Source organism: Pelophylax lessonae, assembly GCF_965119305.1.
Source record: "Pelophylax lessonae genome assembly, chromosome: 10".
NCBI lineage: Eukaryota > Metazoa > Chordata > Amphibia > Anura > Ranidae > Pelophylax > Pelophylax lessonae.
In genome coordinates this window covers 232,478,667-232,504,975 of record NC_138777.1, presented here as the reverse complement: position 1 = coordinate 232,504,975, position 26,309 = coordinate 232,478,667, and the positions used below count along the sequence as shown (strand labels likewise).

Sequence of the window (26,309 nt, the reverse complement as noted above, 5' to 3'; positions counted from 1 at the left end):
TGCTTAGGGGCGGCTGCATTTGTTTTCTCCATGTATGAGCGTTGGAGTGCTACTGAAAATAAAGGCCACAATGGTGACTGCAGTCTATAATCTGCAGGAGAAATGCGAGGAAATGGATTTGCTGCCATGGGGTTTCCTTTAATACACTTTTCCATCATCACCTCTTCTGTGACGGAGGTTTCATCAGGAAGGCTGCTGACTGCAGTCACATACGGATTTATTCTATGTAAATGATGGAACAGTAAGAACGGAATAAACAGTTGCACCAAAAAATCTTCTTTAGAATTCTATAGGAACGTTCTCTGTGCTCACTCAGAGTACGCTACATTTCCTTCTAATTGGTTTCTCCATCCAGAACGGATATCTAAGTTTGGGTAAGATGATGAAATGTTCCCATTGCATTCTGGGATATCCTAGACCCGCTTAGTTACATCACTGCTGAGAAAATGTGACAACACAGACAAAAAGTTCACTTTCTGTACCTGCCTGCCACTCGGACACCCAAAGATCTGATAAAGCAGGGTCAGCAAACTACGGCCCGCAACTGGCCAACCACCGCTAAATGTCTGCGCTGTCATCGTGCACCCGGCCCCGCGGACATTTTAACCGCTATTTCATTGTACAGTGGCCGGTATCGCAGGGCTGGATGGGGGTGGGAGCTGCTGGAGTTAATTTGTTTTACATTTTACAGCAGGTGATTGGTTGCTGGGTGATCCTGCAATGAAATTAGCATTTTTTGGAGGTCAGCAAGCACAGGCTAAGGCTAGCCATGCACGCTTGGGGCACACACGCATGCTTGGGGACACGAACGCCCGGAGCACCAACGCCCGGAGCACCAACGCCCGGAGCACCAACGCCCGGAGCACCAACGCCCGGAGCACCAACGCCCGGAGCACCAACGCCCGGAGCACCAACGCCCGGAGCACCAACGCCCGGAGCACCAACGCCCGGAGCACCAACGCCCGGAGCACCAACGCCCGGAGCACCAACGCCCGGAGCACCAACGCCCGGAGCACCAACGCCCGGAGCACCAACGCCCGGAGCACCAACGCCCGGAGCACCAACGCCCGGAGCACCAACGCCCGGAGCACCAACGCCCGGAGCACCAACGCCCGGAGCACCAACGCCCGGAGCACCAACGCCCGGAGCACCAACGCCCGGAGCACCAACGCCCGGAGCACCAACGCCCGGAGCACCAACGCCCGGAGCACAAACGCCCGGAGCACAAACGCCCGGAGCACAAACGCCCGGAGCACAAACGCCCGGAGCACAAACGCCCGGAGCACAAACGCCCGGAGCACAAACGCCCGGAGCACAAACGCCCGGAGCACAAACGCTCATCTGATTGGATGCAGTCAGTGTTCGGCTGACCATTTTCCACCCAGCTCTTTCCTTTTTCCAATCAATGTTTGCTGGGCTAGTTGGTATCAACAGGGCCACCCAATACAAGTCAGCAGGAGCCATGTATGACCAGCATAAGTAGACAGGGCTCCCTGAGTTATGCTATGGGAACTCGGATTACTTTCCAAAAGAATCTTTTTTTTTTTACTACCAAAGGTCATGCCACACTGCTGCTAGGAAATGCTGAAATCCATTTCTCCTCTCTATTCACTCACTGGGTTCTCCTATACTAGCTGATCACCTTTATCTAACATGTCATCTGTAGGGTTATTATAGCCCTACCTCTTCCCTTCCCTATGGCCTGCATAATGCATAGCAGGGAAATCTGTCATCCTTATTATTACTATTGCCACATCCACACAGTGAGCAATCAGCCACAATCCCTCCCACATACAGAATGGAAGAAAACTCCAACTCATGTGACTGCAGTATACAATGAAAGGAAAGCTCGGGTAACAAAGACCAGTTCACACCATATGCAGTCCAGTGAGTTTTTATCCTGCATTTAAAAAAAAAAAATGCATGGTTAGTATTTAACCACTTGCCTACCAGCACTTTCACCCCCCTTCCTGCCCAGGCCAAATTTCAGCTTTCAGCGCTCTCACACTTTGAATGACAATTGCACTGGAACACTGTACCCATATAACATCTTCATCATTTATTTCACACAAATAGAGCTTTCTTTTGGGTTGTATTTATTCATCACTGGGGTTTTTACTTTTTGCTAAAAAAAAAAAAAAAAACAAAAAAAACTTTTGCATAGTTTGCAATAAAATTTTGCAAAAAGTTAGTTTTTTTCCTTCACTGATGTGATGTGATAGGCGGCGCTGATGGGACCTGAGTTGGGCTGCACTGATGGGAGCTGATAGGCGGCGACGAAGAGGCTAGCTGCCCCGACGGGCCCCGACGAGGCTAGCTGCCCCGACGGGCCCGACGAGGCTAGCTGCCCCGACGGGCCCCGACGAGGCTAGCTGCCCTGACGAGGCTAACTGCCCCGACGGGCCCCGACGAGGCTAACTGCCCCGACGGGCCCCGACGAGGCTAGCTGCCCCGACGGGCCCCGACGAGGCTAGCTGCCCCGACGAGGCTAACTGCCCCGACGGGCCCCGACGAGGCTAACTGCCCCGACGGGCCCCGACGAGGCTAGCTGCCCCGACGAGGCTAGCTGCCCCGTTGAGGCTAGCTGCCCCGACGGGCCCCGACGAGGCTAGCTGCCCCGACGAGGCTAACTGCCCCGACGGGCCCCGACGAGGCTAACTGCCCCGACGGGCCCCGACGAGGCTAGCTGCCCTGACGAGGCTAGCTGCCCCGTTGAGGCTAGCTGCCCCGACGGGCCCCGACGAGGCTAGCTGCCCCGACGAGGCTAGCTGCCCCGACGGGCCCCGACGAGTCTAACTGCCCCGACGGGCCCCGACGAGGCTAACTGCCCCGACGGGCCCCGACGAGGCTAACTGCCCCGACGGGCCCCGACGAGGCTAGCTGCCCCGACGGGCCCCGACGAGGCTAGCTGCCCCGACGGGCCCCGACGAGGCTAGCTGCCCCGACGGGCCCCGACGAGGCTAGCTGCCCCGACGGGCCCCGACGAGGCTAGCTGCCCCGACGGGCCCCGACGAGGCTAGCTGCCCCGACGGGCCCCGACGAGGCTAGCTGCCCCGACGGGCCCCGACGAGGCTAGCTGCCCCGACGGGCCCCGACGAGGCTAGCTGCCCCGACGGGCCCCGACGAGGCTAGCTGCCCCGACGGGCCCCGACGAGGCTAACTGCCCCGACGGGCCCCGACGAGGCTAACTGCCCCGACGGGCCCCGACGAGGCTAACTGCCCCGACGGGCCCCGACGAGGCTAACTGCCCCGACGGGCCCCGACGAGGCTAGCTGCCCCGACGGGCCCCGACGAGGCTGACTGCCCTGACGGGCCCCGACGAGGCTGACTGCCCTGACGGGCCCCGACGAGGCTAGCTGCACTGATGAGGCTGCATAATCGGGTCACTGATAATTAGTGCCCTGATTATCAGTGTACACGTCCCTTTTAGAAAAGCCGGTAATCAGCGCTTCTCCTTTCCTCATGTTGTCAGCCTGGGGAAATGAATGACAATAACCGGCTTCTGTTTACATCTGTGACTAAAGCGGAGTTCCAGTCTCCTAATCAATAAAAAAAAAAAAAAAAAAAAAAAAAAGCACCCCCATGATTTTCTTTGCTAGTACAAATGAAAGTGTAAACTTATCAGTGTGATCATCGATGTGGCTTATAAATCTTCGTTTACTCTCATTGCCCCCGGTATGCAGACAGTGGCCATTGCCACTGTGGGCATCTGAAGCCCGCTCATACTGGTTTCCTGGGATTTGGTACAGCTGGCTACCCAGAATGCACCTCCCAATCTCACTCTCTGTGCGGCCAGGACACAGCACAGCGCACGGTGTTTATTGCAGAAATTACGCAATGGCAGCAGAAGATGTTCGTCATAGCTTGACTCCTGGGATATCAGTGTCATCAATCCCAGGAGTCAATGAGAGTCAAGATAGAACGTACATCGCCGCGGTGACTAGGGCTGGAAATAAAGGGAATTTTCAATTAAAAAATGTAACTAAATAAAAAAAGTAAATAAAAATAGTAATATATAATAATAGTACTAGTAATATATAAAAAAAAAAAAAATAGTAATATATAATAAAAATAAATAAAAAAGACAACAAGCACGGGTATCGGCTACCAGTGGGGCCGTGGGTGTAAGAAAGGATGGAACTTCGCTTTAATGGAGTCCAGTGATGTCAGCACTGCAGTCGATGTTTCCAATCGGCTATCGGGTGCCGCCACCATTGCCGGTCAGGGAACCCAGCAGTGAAGCCTTGCGGCTTCACGGGCGGGTCCCTACTGCGCATGTGCGAAGCGCGCTGCGCATTGGGATTGGCCTGGCAGCAGAGGGTAGGAGGAGGGGTCCTCCATTACTCGCGGCGCCGTTCCTGAAAGTGGGGAAGGGTACCTGTCAAGAACAGGTAAAGAAAACAAAAAAGGAGAGGGGATAATGTCCAAATGAATAGTCCCAATATTAAGTGCAGAGATGTGAATCCACGTGCAAAATAACTTTCTTCCAGTGACACCAGGGAAAAGTGTAGGAAGGGGACACCCTTGTGCTCAGGTATAACAAGCAGCTTACCGAAATTCCGTGGCTGCTCAATTTAATGAGACAGCCTCTCCCAGCTAGTAGTAAACCAGTAGGTCAACCGATATCAAGCTCAGGTGCTTCGAAAGACTCCAAAAGCCGAAAGCCGTTTCCGGTGTGTTGTTAAACCGATCACATTAATATGCCACATATTAATGTGATCGGTTTAACAACACACCGGAAACGGCTTTCGGCTTTTGGAGTCTTTCGAAGCACCTGAGCTTGATATCGGTTGACCTACTGGTTTACTACTAGCTGGGAGAGGCTGTCTCATTAAATTGAGCAGCCACGGAATTTCGGTAAGCTGCTTGTTATACCTGAGCACAAGGGTGTCCCCTTCCTACACTTTTCCCTGGTGTCACTGGAAGAAAGTTATTTTGCACGTGGATTCACATCTCTGCACTTAATATTGGGACTATTCATTTGGACATTATCCCCTCTCCTTTTTTGTTTTCTTTATATGAGCTTTTCAGCTATATAATTGTATACTGATTTCAGCGCTGCACTTTTTGGTTTTTATTGTATTTTTTGAATCACTGTTAGTTGATTTTGTGCCAGCTGCTCACTATTGTTCTTAATCATTTGGTTTTCTGTCACATCTAGCGCGGAAATTTTTCTTCTATTTATATTACATATGTCAAGAACAGGTACCCGTTCCCCCCTCCCCCCTGAAAGGTGCCAAATGTGGCACCGGAGGGGGGAAGCAAATGAGCGGAAGTTCCACATTTGGGTGGAACTTTGCTTTAAATCAATGAGTTTAAAGTGGTAGTATACTCCGCTTTTTAACTTTTACCTACAGGTAAGTCTATAATGCGGCCTATAATAAGGCCTACCTGTAGGTAAAATTAATATCTCCTAAACCTGCACAGTTTAGGAGATATTTATCCTGCATGCAGCCGCTGACATAAGCGGCGCATGCGCTCTGAAGGTCCGGCGCATCTTGCCAGACCGCCAGAGCTCCTTAATGGACGGTGAACTCCCGCGGACGTCATCGCAGCTCCGGCCACTCACAGCGCCGGAGCCGCCGAATCCGGAAGAGACGCCGAGGGAATATCTCAGCTGCCTCAGCGATGTCCGGGCGGCCGTGTCAGGGCTTCATTCTAAGGTAAGTATTTCATAAAGTGCTAGTATGCGATGCCTACTAGCTCATTATGCCTTGGTCCTGCAGGGTTTGTTTTTTTTGGGGATACAAACACTTTAATTCAACTTTAATATTTACTGCTGTTTGGGGGCTTCAGCAAAATGGCAGCCTCCAGCAAGAAGCAAGTTGTTATGGGTAAAGTTCAACTTTAAATACTACTCCCCCAGTCATCAGGAGGGCAGCACCAAAATGAGGAAGCAGAACCCTGCCTCTACCAAGATGGCCGCCTCCACACAGAAACACAATACAGAACAGGGCATGGCAAGTCAGTAATAGTCAAGATAATCAGGATCAGCCACAGGATGCCTACAGGCAATGCTGGTGACTGGTCCACTGCTTCCACATTTCAGGAACCGTTCCAGGAATGTGACTCACTGGGTAGTAAAATGTGGATCAGAATCATCTCCCTGGGGCCGGCACCATTATAAACCTACACAGCTTTCCTTCTTCAAAAGGTTTGCTTTTTTTATAGAACGCAGATCCAGTTGGCTAACAGACCACTGTATAAAATAAAAATAATCATGTAGTTCTGTGTGTGTAGTAAATATTAAATGATATAATGAAGATTAATTCTTATCAGCACCAGACCAGTACATATATATATATATATATATACACACACACACACACACACACACACACACACACAATGTATACAAACATTTTCCCCAGGCTTATGATTTGTGTGAAATCATCACTTTAACCACTTCTGGATTGGAAGATTTCTCCCCCTTAATGACCAGGCCATTTTTTGGAGGAGGGGACCAAACTTCCGAGGGACAGTGCCGCCTCCCAGAAGTGGGAAAGGGTACCTGTCAAAAACAGGTACCCCCCCCCCCCCCCCCAAAAGGTGACAAATGTGGCACCGGAGGGGGGGGGGGAAGCAAACGAGAAAAGTTCCACTTTTGCGTTGAACTCCGCCTTAAAGCGGAGTTTCAGCCATTCACTCACCTGTCCAACGGTCCAGCGATGCGGCCGCCGGAAGCCTCGATCCTCTCCCTCGGCATCACTGCTGTGGGCACCCGGCTGTTACAGTTTGCGGCTTCACAGCCGGGTACCCACTGCGCATGCGCGAGTCGCGCTGCGCGCCGTGATTGGCCGGCAATCTTCTGGAACCTCTGACGTGTCCCAGAAGATTGCAGGGAGGGAGGGGGAGAGGAGAACTTCCGCTCAGGGCGCCGCGGCGCTCCGAGCGGAAGTGGGAGCGGGTACCTGTCAAAACTAGGTACCCGCTCCCCCCCCCAAAAAAATGACATGCCAGATGTGGCATGTCAGGGGGTCAGGACTCCCCGAAGCGGAAGTTCCAATTTTGGGTGGAACTCCGCTTTAAGAATGGGTTGAATCGAGATCACAATTTTTTAACAATTAATCGTGCAACTCTATGTGGAATGAATGTTTCTTCTTTATCAGGTTATGGGTGAAGTTCCACATTAAAAAAACATCACTATCAAACTGTTACAGGCAAAGTGCCGCTTTAAAGAGGAAGTAAACCCATTAATTTAACAGTTTGAAAAAACAGTTACATTTCCGGCACGTTCCCGGAAATGTAACACTCCCATTGGTTGTGCTCTCAACCAAACTGTCAAACCATCCAATGGCTGGTATCATAACTGATCACATATGCAGCATCATGGCAGTTGAAGATCAAAGGGCAAGATGGCAGCTTCCTTGCTTGAAAACGATAGGAGGGTTTACTTCCACTTTAACTTAGGGGGGTCAGTTACCCGATACTGTTAGCTGTATGCTATCAGCATGAGATCATCAGCAACTGTCAAACCTTAGGTGACCTTACACCAGGGCTTGCTTGAAATCTAGGAGCCAGCTAAGAAAGTTAGGAGCCAGTTTTTTTTTTTTTTTGCGCATGCCGAATGGCCGGCTCCTGTCGGACCGGCTGCTATACACACCGTTCGAATGGCGGGCAGTTTTTATTGAACCGGCTGATGTTGCCCTGCATTCGACACGTGTGTACTTGGCATGATGGGGTGATGGGCAGTGGCTCACTAGGGAAGGACAGTGCAGCAAGATGGGGGCGATAGGCGATCCAGTGACTCATGCCACCTTAGGCCCCTTTCACATGTTCACCTCCGCTAAGCGGAATCCACTTGCTCAGTGGGGATTTCTCTGCTAATCCCCGCTGAGCAGATGGATGACCGGTCCTGTCTGCTCCGCTGTGCAGAGCAAACACAGACACAGTCCCGCTCTCCTCTATGGGGCAGTTGGATGGAAATGGACTGCCTGTCCATTTCCATCTGATTCGATCCGTTGGCACAGATGGAAAGTAGGCAACCAGGACAGACAGCGCTATCCGGATGTCGGTACTATCATGGCAGTTCTCAGGTAATGAACAAGCTGCTGGACACGATAAACAGTTTATTGACAACAAGGAAAGATAGAAGTGGATAAATGTTGATTAAAATTGGTACAAGTGCAAAGTAGGACCACCCATCCGTCTGTTTTTGGCCGACAGGATCGGATGGCGGCGGTTGTCAGTGGACACCCGCCACTCCATAAGGGAGACTGGAGGGAAGGAGATCAGACTGGAGAAGACTGGAGAAGGGAAATCAGGTCCGCCTGAAAAACTGACAGGCAGACAGCCCGTGTGAAAGGGGTCTTCGGCTGTGTGGCATGAAAGGGAGAGAATAAAAAATAATAAAAAGTTCATTTTATTGAAAAAAAATAAACGGTTTTCATCTCAGCGCCGCCAGTGACTGCTTGCTGCAGCCCCTGCCACCACAAGAGGACGCCAGTTCCCCAATGGAAGCGCCTCCCTACAGCAGGCCGCAAAGCCGCGGCCTCAATAACTGGCTGCCGCGGCATCTTAGTCCGTGCACCCGCGGGCGCCAGGCCGCTAATTCCAATGCGACTTGGCGCCTGGGGTTTGTAGAGCCCTGCCTTACACCTCAATCTCCCAGAGCCAATCTAAGATGCAATAAATACCGGAGTGATAGTAAACTTGTCAAACTTGCGCTCATCTCTGCGACTATGCTAAGATTCTTGAATAAATCAAATGCCATCGACTCTTGTCTGTTTTCTGTCATTCCTTTATAGAGATGAGCTCAGGCGTGTTCGAATGTGCCCGATCCCGCCAGGAAGTCGACATTGCACTCCACTAATCACAGGCAGTGAGATATTTCCCAATCTGTGCAGCTGCGGATCAGGAAATGTCTCACTGTCTGTGATTAGTGGAGTGCAGTGTCTGCTTCCTGGCGGGATCGGGCACACAAGAACTCGAACACGCCCCAGCTCATCCCTGTTCCTTTAGTGCCAGTTCACACTGATGCAATGGGGAATTTGCAGCGAAAATTGCACCCCATTCATGCAAACCTGCTGCTGGTGAGTATGTAAAGTTCACTCCCCGAAAAATCGGTTTACAAAACACAGTGTGATGAGTATCATCAAAAGGTGTTTTACGGACACCGCCACTCGCTTGTCTTCTTTTAACCACTTGCCTACTAAGCCTATTTTTGACATTTGGTGTTTATAAGCTAAAATCTGTTGTTTTTGCTAGAAAACTACTTAGAACCCCCAAACATTATATTTTTTTTTTTTAGCAGAGACCCTAGAGAATAAAATGGAGATTATTGTAATATTTTTTATCACACCGTATTTGCGCAGCGGTCTTCCAAACGCAATTTTTTTGGAAAAAAAATCACTTTTTTGAATTAAAAAATAAGAATCCAGCAAAGTTAGCCGAATTTTTTTCCATAATGTGAAATATAATGTTACGCCGAGTAAATAGATACCCAACATGTCACGCTTCAAAATTGCGCACGCTCACAGAATGGCGACGAACTTTGGTACTTAAAAATCCCCATAGGCGACAATTTAAAAATTTCTACAGGTTGCTATCTTAGAGTTACAGAGGAGGTCTAGGGCTCAAATTATTGCTCTCGCTCTAACGATCGCGGCGATACCTCACATGTGTGGTTTGAACACCGTTTACATATGTGGGCGGGGTTTCCGTGTGCGTTCGCTTCTGCGCGCGAGCTCACGGGGACAGGACGCTTTAATTTTTTATTTTTTTACTATTTATTTCATTTATTTTTTATTTTTACACCGTTTTCAAAAAAAAAAAAAAATTGATCATTTTTATTTCTAATACAAGGAATGTAAACATTCCTTGTATTAGAAATAGGCACGACAGGACCTCTTTTTTGTGAGATCTGGGGTCAAAAAGTCCTCAGATCTCACAAGTACACTAATAAAGTTGGAAAGGAAAAAAAAAGAAAACAAAAAAAAAAAAAAAAGGGACCTTTAAGTCGGTTGCTCGGCAACGACGTTTGCCGTCGCTCCGGTCCTCCAAGACAATAGAGCTTGCCCTAACTCGACATCCTGTCTGTGAGGATCCGGGACCCGATCGTTTTCCCTGCTGCCGGCGGGTCCGGTAAGCGGGGAAAAGGACCGGGAAGCGGCGGGAGGGGGGGGGGGCACCCCTTCCGCCATCCCGGAGGGTGATCTCGCGGCGAATCCGCCTCTGGGACCACCCTTATCGGAAAGCCCATCGCCTGCAGTTTAAAAAAATACCAGGGTTATGGAAGCTATCTGCTGCCATAACACCGGTATTTAGCTTTAAACTCAGGACGTATATATATATACTATGGGCCGGTATTGAGGTGGTTAAGGGCTTTCTTGCCCATTTTTATTAAAATAAATTTCAGAATAAACACAAACATAGGTTTCCCCTGCAGCATTTCTTCTCCTTTACCATAAAATAACATTTAGCCCTCCTGCCTTGTACTGACAGCGCTGCTGCTCTGGCCTTAAACTCCAGGCCCTCGTCCATTTCCTACAGACTGGTCACTCCCCAACTGTGTGCACATAGATAGCTGCACTGACTCCCATGTGGAGCCCCCCTCACTCCTGGGCCAGACCTCCTGTCTGCCAGGGTGGAGCCCAGAATCATCGTCCTTTCCTAAAAGACCCAGCCACACCTGCACCATCAGTGTCCTGCAAATAAAAACAAAGAAAGGGGCGCACCAGCCTAGCGCATTATCCTCAGAGGGCTTTTAACAACATAAGTTTAAAATCAGCTACTCACAAACATGCGTAATAATCCAGCATTTCAATTCCATAGAGCAGCATCTTTTTACAAGTCCAATGTCTCATGAAGACGGAGGGCTGACGCGTTTCGAGGCCGTGCCTCTTCCTCAGAACCATCAGTGTCCTGGCTAGTCCTAAATCCTGGTCCCAGGATTGAAGATTTCCTCCCACCCAGATCACTGCGAAATCTCCAGGCTCCCAACTGGACTTTACAAAACAACGAGGAAACTTAGGCCCCTTTCACATGGGCGATCCGATCCGCCTGTCAGTTTTTCAGGCGGACGTGATCGGATGCTCCATGCAGCCTTATGGGGTAGCGGGTGTCAGCGGTGACACTCGCTGCTATCCGATCCGATCCTGTCCGTGAAATGCGGACGCATGGAAACCCTATTTTCCATCCGTCTAGAGGATGGGATCGGATGAGAACGGACAGGCGGTCCGTTCTCATCCGATCTCCCATAGAGCGGGGATCTGACAGCTCCGTCTCTGCACACAGAGTGGAGAAGGAGCTGCCATCCGCCTGCTCAGCAGGGATCAGCGGATCGATCTCCCGCTGTGCAGAACGGACTCCGTCGGGCGGTGCGCCCGTGTGAAAAGGGCCTTAAAGGCCAGTTTCCTCGAAATAAAACAATCCTCCTGGAGCCTCTCACCTGGTTGACATTCCTGGGTGACATACCCGCTCACAGCTGACTGCGCGGTCACAACAGTTTAACCACTTCCAGCCCAGGCCTATTCTGGCATTCCTCTCCTACATGTAAAAAATCATTATTTTTTTTCTAAAAAATAACTCAGAACCTCCAAACTAATATATATATATATATAATTTCTTTTTTTTTTTTTAGCAGAGATACTGGAGAATAAAATAGCGGTGAATGCATTTTTTACGTCACACGATATTTGCGCAAGAATTTTTCAAATGCAATTTTTTGGGGGAAAAATACACATTCATGAATTAAAAAGAAACAAATCAGTAAAATTAGCCAAATTTTTTTGTTGTATAATGTGAAAGATGATGTCACGCTGAGTAAATAGATACCCAACGTCACACTTTAAAATTGCGCACACTCATAGAATGGCGCCAAACTTCGGTATTTACAAAAAATCGAATAGGTGACGCTCTAAAATTTTCACAGGTTACCAGTTTAGAGTTACAGAGGAGGTCTAGCGCTAGATATATTTCTCTTGCTCGAACGTTTGTGGTGATACCTCACATGTGGTTTAAATGCCGTGTACATATGCGGGCGTGACCAATGTATGCGAGCGCATGGGGTGGGGGATTAAAAAATGTTATTGTTTATTTTATTATTATACTTTCCCTTCACATTTTTTTTTTTATCACTTTTATTCCTATTACAAGGAATGTAAACATCCCTTATAACAGAATAGGGCACGACAGGTCCTTTTTATGGAGAGATCCGGGGTCTATAAACCCCCACATCTCTCCTTTATGCTGGAAAGCCTGATATAAAAAAAATAGGCCTTCCAGCAAAAAAAACGGCAGTGTTTACATTTGCCGATGGTGGAAGTCATGACATCTCCTCTGGCCTCAGAGTCATAGAGATAGCGGGGGACCATATGGTCCGCAGTCAGCTCTATGGTAAACCTCTGCCACCGCCGGATTTGTTATTATCTGGCTTGGGGGGGGGGGGGGGGTTGGAGGAAAAAAAATAAAAGCAAAAAATCTTTAACCACTTCCCGCCCGCCCTATTACAAAATGACGGCGGGAATGTGGTTGTGTTATCCTGACCGGATGTCATATGACGGCGGCAGGATAACACAGCTCTGGGCGCCCCCTGGGGGAGCGCAGAGCGGCGATCGGTGATGCGAGGTGTCAGTCAGACACCCTGCATCTCCGATCTCGGTAAAGAGCCTCTGACGGAGGCTCTTTACCATGTGATCAGCCGGCTGGTCACATAGTAAACAGGAACAGCTGTTGATCAGCTTTCCTTAGTTCGTGCCTGACAGGCACGAGCAAAGGAGCGCCGATTGGCGGCTCCCCTGACAGGGGGGGGGGGGGGGGTCGGCACTGGTAATCAGATCATTGATTACCAGTGCAGACCCTCGGGGGGGGGGGGGATGCCACTAGATCCACCAGGGATGCCCACTATGACCCCAGGGATGCCCACTATGACCCCAGGGATGCCCACTATGACCACCAGGGATGGCAATCAGGGCTCAGGGAGCCCCCCATTGCCCTCCCCATCAGTGATGCCCACCAGTGTCCTCCCTATCAGTGCTGCCCACAAGTGCCCATCATTGCCATCCTTTAGTGTCGCTCACCAGTGCCCATTATTGCCCACCAGTGCCGCCGGTCAGTGCCACCCATCAGTGCCCGTCAGTGCCACCTATCAGTGCCCATCAGTGCCACCTATCAGTGTCCATCAATGCCGCCGATCAGTGTCCATCAGTGCCGCCTATCAGTGCCCACCAATGCTGCATATCTATGTTACCTATCAGTGCCGCCCCATCAGTGCCACCCCATCAGTGCCACCCCATCAGTGCCACCCCATCAGTGCCACCCCATCAGTGCCACCCCATCAGTGCAGGAAAAAACTTATTTATTTACAAAATTGTATAACAAACAAAAAAACTTTTTTTTTTTTCAAACTTTTCAGTATTTTTTTATTTGTTTAGTAAAAAGTAAAAATGGCACAGGTGATCAAATACCACCAAAAGAAAGCTCTATTTGTGGGGGGAAAATGACATAAATTTGGTGTAGGTACAGTGTTGCATGACCGTGCAATTGTCATTCAAATTGCAACAGCCTTAAAAGGGGAAAATTGGCCTGGGCAAGAAGGGAGGGAAGTGCCCGGTATTGAAGTGGTTAATTTCACCTGAATCTCTTTTATCCTTTCCACTAACAGTAATTGTATTCACATGCATTGTGCCTTTACACCAAAACATGAATTTCCTGGCACAGCCCCTCCCTCCTTGTACATCATAGTTCTCTCCTTTTCTAGGAGCATCTAAATACTGTCTGTGCTGGCCAAGCTCCTCCATCCGACAGGGGAGGAGCAACATAGAATACTACAGAGGGTCCCCTGACTGGCAGCTGTGGGTTTGCTGACATCACACCTGAGATGGCCGCACCTAGAAGAAGTCTGGGGACTTTCTGAGGGCAGCACAAGGGAGGATTTTACAGGTAAAAAACACACTGCTGGTTATGGGCGTTCCTTTCCTCACACTGACATAGGAGAGGAGAGCCGGACACCGGTAAGTGTGAAAGGGGACATCTACTCTATGAATCAGTGTCCTAATTATCAGTACAGTCCCAACAGTGCTCATCCTCTGCCCCACACCCTGCCGACCCCATCCTCTGCCCTACTGACCCCTGTACTACATCCTACTGACCCCCCTTATCTATACCCTGCCGACCCCATCCTCTGCCCTACTGACCCCCCCTAATCTATACCCTGCTGACCCCATACTCTGCCCTACACCCTGCTGACCCCATCCTCTGCCCTACTGACCCCCCCTAATCTATACCCTGCTGACCCCATACTCTGCCCTACACCCTGCTGACCCCATCCTCTGCCCTACTGACCCCTGTACTACATCCTACTGACCCCCCTTATCTATGCCCTGCTGACCCCATCCTCTGCCCTACACCCTACTGACCTCATCCTCTGCCCTACTGACCCCCCTTATCTATACTCTGCTGACCCCATACTCTGCCCTACACCCTGCTGACCCCATCCTCTGCCCTACTGACCCCTGTACTACATCCTACTGACCCCCCTTATCTATGCCCTGCTGACCCCATCCTCTGCCCTACACCCTACTGACCTCATCCTCTGCCCTACTGACCCCCCTTATCTATACTCTGCTGACCCCATACTCTGCCCTACACCCTGCTGACCCCATCCTCTGCCCTACTGACCCCTGTACTACACCCTGCTGACCCCCCTTATCTATGCCCTGCTGACCCCATCCTCTGCCCTACACCCTGCTGACCCCATACTCTGCCCTACACCCTGCTGACCCCATACTCTGCCCTACTGACCCCTGTCCTATATCCTGTTGACCCGATCCTGTGCCCTATTGACACCAATTCTCTGCCCTGCTGACCCCCCCTTATCTATACCCTGCTGACCCCATCCTCTGCCCTACACCCTGCTGACCCCATACTCTGCCCTACTGACCCCCCTTATCTATACCCTGCTGACCCCATCCTCTGCCCTACACCCTACTGACCCCCCTTATCTATACCCTGCTGACCCCATCCTCTGCCCTACTGACCCCCCTTATCTATACCCTGCTGACCCCATCCTCTGCCCTACTGACCACCCTTATCTATACCCTGCTGACCCCATCCTCTGCCCTACTGACCACCCTTATCTATACCTTGCTGACCCCATCCTCTGCCCTACTGACCCCATCCCTTGCCCTACATCCTTCTGACCCCATCCTCTGCCCTACTGACCCCTGTCCTATACCCTGCTGACCCCATCCCTTGCCCTACATCCTTCTGACCCCATCCTCTGCCCCACTGACCCCTGTCCTATATCCTGTTGACCCGATCCTGTGCCCTATTGACACCAATTCTCTGCCCTGCTGACCCCATCCTCTGGCCTCGCTGACCCAATTCTCTGCTCCACTGACCTCTGTCCTACATCCCTCCAACCCCATCCTCTGCCCCACTGATCCCTGTCCTCTACCGTGCTGACCCCATCCTCTACCCCACATATATGGCACTTGGACGACACAACTTTAGTCTTGCCTAGGGCAGCACAAAACCAAAACTACAGCACTGGTGGTGGCTGCATTAGTTTTCTTTTCTTTTCTTATGCTCCCCCCCCCCCCCTTGTTTACACCCGGTGATCTTGCCAGTAACATGGCTCCTATATTAGAGTGCCCCCCCACACACACTCTGGATGAAGTAGCACAGGGGACACCACTGGACAGCAGCACTGTCAGTCTGAGGGGGGTGTCAGATGGACTAGCAGATTTAGATACACTAACAAATTGAAACCAGACTCCTCATACTTTATAAACAGTTCCAGTTTTGTTCCTTTTGGATAAAGGTTTGACATCAATAAATAAAAGCTGATCATTGTAAGCACTCCTGTCAGTAGTAAAAGGTTTGTGTCATCCATGCAACTGCTACATCTGCACAATCGTTTGTTCTTTTGAAAAACAACAGACTTTATGGCAGGATCACCAGGTAGGGGGTGCACATGCATCCCGCCGGCTCTTCTTACACACACTGAAAGCCAATCGGTGGCGCCCGGTACCCGATGTCCTTTGGCAGAGAGACGGAACGGCTGTGTAAACAAGGCAGATCTCCGCTCTGACAGGGGGGAGGGGGAAGGGATGGATTTGTGTCCCTGCAAAGCGGGGAATAAAATCCATCTCTTCCCATCAGTAAAAGCCCCTCCCACAGTACACAAACACCGGCTAGGCACACAAGTTATCCTATGATCACCCCTGACGCAATGGCGGGGCGGCAGTGTGGGGGGCGGGAGGACACGCGATGGTGGGGTGGTAATGGGTCCACGCGATTGTACGGCGGCAACGGGGGGGGACCACGAGATGGCAGGGCGACAATGGGGGGGGGGGGCACCGCAATGGCAGCGCGGCAATGGGGGGGCACAAGATGGCAGCGCGGCAATGGGGGGGCACTGCGGCAATGGGGGGGCACGCGATGGTGATGTGGCAATGGGGGGCACGCGATGGTAATGGGGCACGCGATGGCGAGGTGGCACCGGGGGGGGCACCACGATGGCAGGGCGGCAATGGGGGGGCCACACGATTGAAGGGTGGCATTGGGGGGGCACGCGATGGTAATGTGGCACTGGGGGGGGGGGGGCGCACAATGGGGGGCACGCAATGGCGAGGTGGCACCATGATGGCAGGGCGGCCATGGGGGGGGCCACGCGATTGAAGGGTGGCAATGGGGGGGCACGCGATGGTGATGTGGCAATGGGGGGGGCACGCAATAGCGAGGTGGCAATGGGGGGCCATGCAATTGAAGGGTGGCAATGGGGGGCCACGCAATAGAGGGCACGCAATGGCGAGGTGGCAATGGGGGGGCACGCAATGGCGAGGTGGCAATGGGGGGGCACGCAATGGCGAGGTGGCAATGGGGGGGCACGCGACTGAAGGGTGGCAATGGGGGGGAACGTGATGGTGATGTGGCAATGGGGGGGCACGCAATGGCGAGGTGGCTATGGGGGGCACGCAATGGCGAGGTGGCAATGGGGGGGCACGCGACTGAAGGGTGGCAATGGGGGGGAACGTGATGGTGATGTGGCAATGGGGGGGGGGCATGCAATAGCGAGGCGGCAATGGGGGGGGAACGCAATGGCGAGGTGGCAATGCGGGGGGCACGCAATTTGCGAGGTGGCAATGGGGGGGCACGCGATGGCGAGGTGGCAATGGGGGGGCACGCAATTTGCGAGGTGGCAATGGGGGGGGAACGTGATGGTGATGTGGCAATGGGGGAGGGGGCACGCAATAGCGAGGTGGCAATGGGGGGAAACGCGATTGCAATGGGGGGGCACGCAATAGCGAGGTGGCAATGGGGGGAAACGCAATGGCGAGGTGGCAATGGGGGGGCACGCAATAGCGAGGTGGCAATGGGGGGAAACGCAATGGCGAGGTGGCAATGGGGGGGCACGCAATTTGCGAGGTGGCAATGGGGGGGCACGCAATAGTGTAAGGAGAAGACAGAAGAGGACGCCACGGAGACCTCGGCAGGGCGCAAATGGCGACTTCTAAGGAAAGTCACGCCCCCTCCAATGAGAGCTCGCGGGGGATGGGGCCTCAGCAGCGACTTCTCCTCAAAGTCGCCATTTGCATATCACCGAGGGGGAGGGGCCCCTGTGAGGTCCTCAGGGGCCCCAATCTGTCCCCCAGCCCAGCTGTAGGCTCAGGAATCCCCAATGACAGGAGGAGTTGAGCACTGAGGGGCCCCTTCCAGGGACTCAGCCCGGATCTCAGGGGCCCCCCTGACAACTCTGAGGGAGTCAGTAATCCGCCCCTCCCCCAACTGACACCCCCTCCAGCACCCCCTCATTCACACCCCCTCCCCCAACCCCCCTCCAGCCGCTGTCACTCTCACCGCCCGGTGCTGCTACTCCTTCCTCGGCTCCGGGACACCCAAAATGGCGGCTGACGGGCCGCAGCACCGCGGCTGTGCGGAGGAATCCGTCCAAAGCCTGAGCGCGGGCCGCCGCGGAGAAGACGGGAGGTATCCGGGGGCTCAGCGAGGCCGGTGTGAGTCCAACGGGCCGCCGCCGTGGGAGGGAGGAGAATCGGGCTCTACGTCACCCGCTCCGGGGGCACCGGAACTCTTTCTCAGCGGCGGAAGGATAGCAGTGAGGCGGCCGAGGGCAGCCAGTGATGACGTCAGCTCAGTGCCCCGTCACTGTCAGACCCGGAAGTAAGGGGAGGGCGGTGCCCAGGGTGCTGTCATGGAGCACGTGACGCCGGTGTTCCGTGAGAATTACCTACCCGTGAGAAAAACCTACCCCTCGTCACTTCCGGTTCACGGCACTGTATGGAATGCAGCTGTTACATTAAAACAACTGTGCTGCAATACGAATCATCTCCGCTCCTGTGGCTGTCACTGCCCTGCTCTCGGCAAGTAAATATAAAAGCGGCGGCGGCTGTATGAAAAGATAAATCACGGAGACGCCAGCCGCTTTTATATTTACTTGCCGAGAGCAGGGAAGTGACAGCCACAGGAGCGGAGATGATTCGTATTGCAACCCCGCTGTTTTATTTAACCGCCGCGTGGGTAGGTTTTTTCCACGGTACACCGTCCTATTTCCATACTAGTGCGCATGCGCACTAGTCTGCTCCTCTGTCGTCCCTTTAGGTATCCGGCCCTGTGAGCATGCGCACTGCTGCGCTGCTCAGCTGTTCCTGGCCGGAAGTGACGAGGGGTAGGTAATTCTCACGGGGTAGGTAATTCTCACGCTACACCGGCACCTGAGGGCGGAGGCGGATGACGTGAGACGACCTGTCAGTGAAAGGCGCCGCCCCCTTCAGGTGACAGCTGCTTGTAGGGGGGATCCCATTCCCTGGGCTGAGCCAAACAAAACCCTTTTTATAAAGATCAGGCTTTTTATTTACAAGTTTAAATCAGTACTTTTTTTTTTTGCTAGAAAATTACTTATAAACCCCAAACATTCGTTTTATATGCACACATATATATATAAGTTTGGGGGTTATAAGTAGTAATTTTCTAGAAAAAAATACAAAAAATTGGGGTATATATTGTATTTTGCTTTTTAATTAATTAAAATGTATTTTTTCCAAAATGTTTATTTTCCTAAAAAAAAAAAAATTGCAAAGATTGCCATTTTATTCCCCAGGGTCTTTAAAAAAATTGTAATTATATATATATATATATATATACAGTATATATATATATATATATATATATATATATACATATATATCTAGATCTATATATATATACATATATATATATATATATATATATATATATACATATATATATATATATATACATACATATATATATATATATATATATATATACATATATATATATATGTGTGTGTATATATATATATATATATATATATATATATTTATGTATATATATGTATGTATTTATTTATGTACATATATATATATATATATATATTTTAGCAACGACCCTAGGGAATAAAATGGTGATCATTGCAATTTTTTTTATGTCATGCGGTATTTGCGCAGCAGTTTTTCAAACACAATTTTTGGGGAGAAATTCAATTTTAATGACTTAAATGAAAAACAAAAACAAAACACAATATATACCCCAATTTTTAAATTTTTTTTTTTTGCTAGAAATTTGTAGGGGGATCCCATTCCCTGGGCTGAGCCAAACAGAAGTTTAATAAGTTTAAGCATCACTTGTAATAGAAATAGGGATGACAGGTCCTCTTTATGGAGAGATCTGGGGTCAAAAAGACCTCTAATCTCTCCTTAACCCTTAAAGTGGTAGTATACCGATTTTTGTGACTTTTACCTACAGGTAAGTCTATAATGAGGCTTACCTGTAGCTACAATTAATATCTCCTAAACCGGCACGGTTTAGGAGATATTTGCACTGCATGCAGCCGCTGGCGCTAGCGGCGCATGCGCTCTGAAGGTCCGGCGGATCTTCAGAGTTCCTTGCTGGGAAGTTGACGGAAAGTTAATCCCCCACGCGCATACGTGGGAGTGACGTCATCGCGGCTCCGACCACTCACAGCGCTGGAGCCGCCGAACCTGGAAGAGACGCCGAGGGATCATGTCCGCTCCCACAGCGGTGTCCGGGGGTCCCTGTCGGGGCTTCGTTTTAAGGTAAGTAATTCATAATGAGCTAGTATGCGATGCATACTAGCTCATTATGCCTTTGTCTTTACATGTGTTTTTTTTTTTTTTGAGTATACAAACACTTTAAAGGGTAACTCCACTTTCATGGGGAAAAAAATAGCAAATAAAGAAAAAACAATACAGCGTATACAATTGTGACACAAATCATATTGTAATTGAATCTTATTAAAAATTATCTTTCCTTTTCAATCTGCAGCTGTTGTAATTTTCTGAAAATGCAATATGGCCGCCTTCTCTGTACACAGAATGTATACTGACCACACCCCCAGAAACATCATTTCCTGCTTGTGTGATTGGCTCACCAATTTTCCCAGAAGTTTGCATAAGATACAAGTCAGATTTCTGGCATCCCCTGCAACACAAATGTAATTTTTGGTGACATCCTCCCAATAGGAACACGTCTAAAGGGACGCAGGCCCAGCAGATTTCCTCATTAGAGCCCTGCAGCTGCCACAGCTAATTGACAATTACAATATGATTTGTGTCGCAATTGTATACGCTATATGGGTTTTTCTTTATTGGCTGACTTTTTTCCCCATGAAAGTGTAGTTACCCTTTAAAGTGGAAGTAAACTTTCATTGATTATTTATACATATATGTAGCGCTGTCCCTGTAGGGCTTGCTGTATGATGACTCCTCTGATTACCAGCAGACAGTCATTTAGGGTACAGTTCACACATTTATCCTTACTCCCGATGGCTCCTCATACAATAAACAGTCCAGGGGGGGTGTTGGTTTTTAACCACTTAAGGACCACTCGCTGCAGTTATACTGCGGCAGGCAGCCCTTCCTGCGTGAACCGCCGTATGTGTACGTCGATCGCGCGCCTGGTGCTGGGGGGGGCGGCCCCTTCGCCGCTGGTATCACAACCTGCCCCCCGCGATCATTCCCCGCTGAGAAAGAAGAACGGTCAGCTGTTGTAAACTCAGCCGACCATTCTTCTCCCTGAAATGATCACAGAGTGCCTGTGATCCTTCTATGTAGGATCACAGGTCTCTATGGTCATTTCACAAGCCCCACCCCATACAGTTAGTAAACACGCCCCTAGGCTTACATTTAACCCCTTGATCACCCCATAGGTTAACCCCTTCCCTGCCAGTGTCATTATTACAGTAACAGTGAATATTTTTAGCACTGATTACTGTAGTAATGTCACTAGTCCCCCCAAAAAGTGTAAAAAATGTCAGTTAGGGGTCCGATCTGTCCGCCGCAATGTCGCAGTCCTGTTAAAAATCCTCACAGCGTGCCCCCTTTCAATGCAGACTGACCACAGTGTGCCCCCTTTCAATGCAGAGAGACCACAGCGTGCCCCCTTTCAATGCAGACTGACCACATCGTGCCCCCTTTCAATGCAGAGAGACCACAGCGTGCCCCCTTTCAATGCAGACTGACCACAGCGTGCCCCTATTCAATGCAGAGTGACCACAGCGTAGCCCCTTTCAATGCAGAGAGACCTCAGCGTGCCCCCTTTCAATGCAGAGAGACCACAGTGTGCTCCCTTTCAATGCAGAGAGACCACAGCGTGCCCCCTTTCAATGCAGAGAGACCACAGCGTGCCCCCTTTCAATGCAGAGTGACCACAGCATGCCCCCTTTCAATGCAGAGAGACCACAGCGTGCCCCCTTTCAATGCAGAGAGACCACAGCATGCCCCCTTTCAATGCAGACTGACCACAGCGTGCCCCCTTTCAATGCAGACTGACCACAGCTTGCCCCCTTTCAATGCAGACTGACCACAGTGTGCCCCCTTTCAATGCAGAGAGACCACAGCGTGCCCCCTTTTAATGCAGAGGGACCACAGCGTGCCCCCTTTCAATGCAGAGAGACCACAGCATGCCCCTTTCAATGCAGAGAGACCACAGCGTGCCCCCTTTCAATGCAGAGTGACCACACACAGCGTGCCCCCTTTCAATGCAGAGAGACCACAGCATGCCCCTTTCAATGCAGAGAGACCACAGCGTGCCCCCTTTCAATGCAGACTGACCACAGCGTGCCCCCTTTCAATGCAGAGAGCCAGTGCACTTACCTGTAGCGGCGGCGTCTCCTCGAGTCCTCCCGCCTCCTCCTCGACCAATAGCATGGGTTCGCCTTTCGGCCAATCAGGAAGCGGGTCTCGGACCCGCTTCCTGATTGGCCAGAAGGAGGATCCGTGTGGCATTAGCAAATTTTCATTCGCTATTGTCACACAAATGGGTGGGCTCGGGGCGCACTGCTCTGCGCCCCGGGTTCACCCTTTTTTGAACCTTTTCTGTAACTCACACTGTCAGGACGGAGCCATCAGCTCCTTCTGACAGCTCCGCTGGCATACACAGGCTCAGCGGCACGGGGGGGGCGGACGCAACGATTGTGCGGGCCGCATGCAGCCCGTGGGCCACAGGTTCCCCACCCCTGACGTACAGTTATGTCGTTTCGCAGGACAGAGCTCACCTGCCGCAGTAAATCTGCGGCGGGCGGTTGTTCAGTGGTTAATCAGTACAGTTATCTTCTGTATCAGTACAGTTGTCGTAAATGTGTCCCTAAGGGGTGCTTTCTAACTGTGTGGGGGATGGGCTTGCTGCATCAACACAGAGACCTGTGTTCCTAAATATAGGAAAACAGGAACCATGTGTTCATAACTGACAGAACAGTGGTCTGCTGTGTTTACATCGGCAGACCACCGTTCTGTCTCCACGGGGAGCGATCGAGGGTGCCCGGCGGCAATTGCGGCTTCCCCTATGGCGAATCGGCACCTGCCCCCCCCCCCCCCCGGTAGAGGTCCCACGAAGTGACGTACAGTTATGTTGTTTCGTGGGACAGAGCCGACCTGCCGCAGTAAAACTGCGGTGGGCGGTTGTTAAGTGGTTTATCAGTACAGTTGTTGTAAATGTGTCCCTAGGGGGTGCTTTCTAACTGTGAGGGGGGTAGGCTTACTGCATGAACACAGAGACCTGTGTCCCTAAATAAGAGGATCCCTGTGTTCACAACGATAGACTGCCGTTCTGTCTCCACAGGGAGCGATCGCGCGTGCCCGGCGGCAACCGCGCCCGCCGGACGCGCTAATCGGCCACCCCTGCTAGAGGTCCCGCAAAGTGATGTACAGTTACGTTGTTTCATGGGAGAGAGATGAACTGCCGCGGTAAAACTGTGGCGGGAGGTGGTTAAGTGGTTAATCAGTATAGTTGTTGTCCGTATCAGTACAGTTGTCGTAAATGTGTCCCTAGGGGGTGCTTTGTAACTGTGGGGGGGGGGGGGGGTCTTTTGCATGAACACTGAGACCTGTGTTCCTAAATAAGAGGATCCCTGTGTTAATCACTGACAGAACAGTGGTCTGCTGTGTTTACATCGGCAGACCGCCGTTCTGTCTCCACGGGGAGCGATCGCGGATATCCGGCAGCAATATACGCCGGACCCACTAATTGGCTTCCCCTGTGGGGAATAGGCGCGCATGCACCCTCCCCCCCCCCCCCCTGCTAGAGGTCCCATGAAGTGACGTACAATCAAGTTGTTTTGCGGGCCAGAGCCGACATGCCGCAGTAAAACTAGTCGACTCCCCCTGTGGCGAATAGGCGTGCATGCGCGCCCCCGCAAAGCGCCGTACAGTTACACCGCTTCGGGGGACAGAGCCGACTACGGCGGGCGGTCGGTAAGTAGCTCAGTACAGTTACACTGTTTCGCAGACAGAGCCGACTACGGCGGGCGGTCAAGTAGTTATTCAGTACAGTTGTCATCCGAAAATACAATACAACACATTACATCACTTCCCAATTTTTATCCCGTCTTACGAGAATTTTCGTAACTTTAGTAACTTCTCCGATTTTCGATGTGCGACAAGCATGCAAAAAAAAAAATGGACGCTCTTGCGTGCGATTTTCGGATGGTTTGTAGGGGCCATAAAGGGTCCATTCACACGCCGCAGTATTGGGATGCGTTAACGCGCGCAATATTGCAAATTTGCGGCAGCAGGCATTACATTTTGCACGGCGCCCCAACAAAAGGCGACGCCCCCCTGGTCACATCCAATCTCTGGCAGGTTTTGGGTGCGTTGGCAGTCCATTATTTTTGAATCAGCCATTCACCAGAACCCGCGTTCACCCACATGGCAGCAATATGGTGAATCTTTCCATTCTCCCAGCACATAAATCGCAGTACCTTCATAATCTGCTCCAATATAATCTGCTCCATCGTCCCTTCCACGCACTCCTTCCTTCATGCAGCCCAAGCAGCCATGTCACCCGGACGGAAATTTTAAACTTTCAGGCAAAAGTCAACAGGTAAATCCTCATCACCGATTGTAGCCCCTCCCCCGACCTGTGACGTAGGCTGGGAGAAGTGACACCTGGATGTCACAGGAAGAACCTGTCCTGCACCCCTATGGGGGGGATATCTGGACCTCCGACTCCAGCACAATATGGTTCTGCTTATGGTAAACTCAAAAAATGTTTTGCATGCAGTTGGATTTCATTGAAGTCTTCAGTTTTGTGTTGCAGATTTACCCCCCCCCCCATCCCCCCCCACGCCTGCAGCAATGAACGGAAATAGCTCAGGTGACATTTCCAACAATAGGAGTGGCGTGTCACAAGTCAGCGAAGGAAAGCTCTACAGCTGGTTGGTATACAAAGTCTTCTGCTTCTGAGGCAGAGATTGGGCTTTCATTAAAAAAAAAAATGAAATTAAGAAAATCCCCAATTTTTTTATTTATTTATTTATTTTTTATTTTTTATTTTTTTGTACCGTTGATCATTTAGCGCCAGGCTGTGCTGATGGTGGAATTTCTGACAGGTGGACACAACACGCATGTCAGGTATTTATAAAGTCACGCAGTGTAAGCTGCTTTCTATATCTACGTCAACCTTGCATTCTTTTCATTCATTTTCTTTTAATTTGTATTCAATTGGGTAAAGCGCATCGGAAACCCCGAGGCTCCATTCACACCTATGCAGTTTGCTTTTGAGCTTTTCTGCAGTGTTTTTTTTTTATACTTAGAACCCCCAAACATTAGATATATATTTTTTAGCAGAGACCCTAGAGAATAAAGTGGTAGGTGTTGCTTTAAATGCCTTTACAGGTTACCAGTTTAGAGTGGCACAGGAGGTTGGGTGATAGAATTACTGCTCTCACCCCGATGTTCGCGTCAATACCTCACATGTGTGGTGCGATCACCGTTTACATATGCATGCTGGAGTAACGTATGTGTTCGCATTTGCGCGTAAGCACGGTGGGACAGGGGCGCTTTATTATTTTTTTATTATTATTTATTTATTTTATACAATTTTTTTTATTATTATTTATTTATATTTTTTTAGCAGAGACCCTAGAATAAAGTGCGGGAATAACATATGTGTTCGCATTTGCGCATAAGCACGGTGGGACAGGGGCGCTTTATTATTTTTTTATTATTATTTATTTATTTTATACAATTTTTTTTATTATTATTATTTATTTATATTTTTTTAGCAGAGACCCTAGAATAAAGTGCGGGAGTAACATATGTGTTCGCATTTGCGCATAAGCACGGTGGGACAGGGGCGCTTTATTATTTTTTTTTTATTATTTATTTATTTTATACAATTTTTTTTTTTTTTTTTTTGTGCTGTTGATCATTTAGTGCCAGGCTGTGCTGATGGTGGAATTTCTGACAGGTGGACACAACAGGCATGTCAGGTATGTATAAAGTCATGAAGTATAAGCTGCTTTCTATATCTACGTCAACCTTAAATTCTTTTCATTCATTTTTTTTCTTCATTTGTATTCAATTGGATAAAGTGCATCGGAACCCCGAGGCTTCATTCACACCGATGCAGTTTGCTTTGGAGCGTTTCTGCAGTGTTTTTTTTTATACTTAGAAACCCCCCAAACATTATATATATATTTTTTAGCAGAGACCCAAGAGAATAAAGTGGTAGGTGTTGCTTTAAACGCCTTTACAGGTTACCAGTTTAGAGTTGCACAGGAGGTCGGGTGATAGAATTACTGCTCTCGCCCCGACGTTCGTGATAATACCTCACGTGTGGTGCGATCACTGTTTACATATGCGTGTGGGAGTTACATATGTGTTCGCATTTGCAAGTAAGCACGGTGGCACGGGGGCGCTTTCATTTTTTTTTTTTTTATTATTATTTATTTATTTTATACAATTTTTTTATTTTTAATATTTAATTATATTTTTTTAGCAGAGACCCTAGAACAAAGTGCGAGAGTAACATATGTGTTCGCATTTGCGCGTAAGTACGGTGGGACAGGGGCGCTTTAATTTTTTTTT

General features: G+C 50.1%; 1 protein-coding gene across 3 annotated transcripts in view; it reads right to left on the bottom strand.

Annotated features, from left to right (window-relative positions):
- The window catches only part of AP1G1 (adaptor related protein complex 1 subunit gamma 1), a 116,426-nt gene extending 92,092 nt beyond the window's left edge, over positions 1 to 24,334 (bottom strand). The window contains exon 1 of one of the 3 annotated variants that reach the window (XM_082269682.1): positions 24,200 to 24,334. In XM_082269682.1, the coding sequence (XP_082125808.1) occupies positions 24,200 to 24,232 (33 nt within the window). In that variant the 5' untranslated portion in view covers positions 24,233 to 24,334. Of the gene's footprint in view, positions 1 to 17,799; positions 18,072 to 24,199 lie in introns of those variants that run through there. The other 2 variants (XM_082269684.1, XM_082269683.1) reach the window with 2 other exon arrangements.
- Positions 24,335 to 26,309: the final 1,975 nt, after the last annotated feature.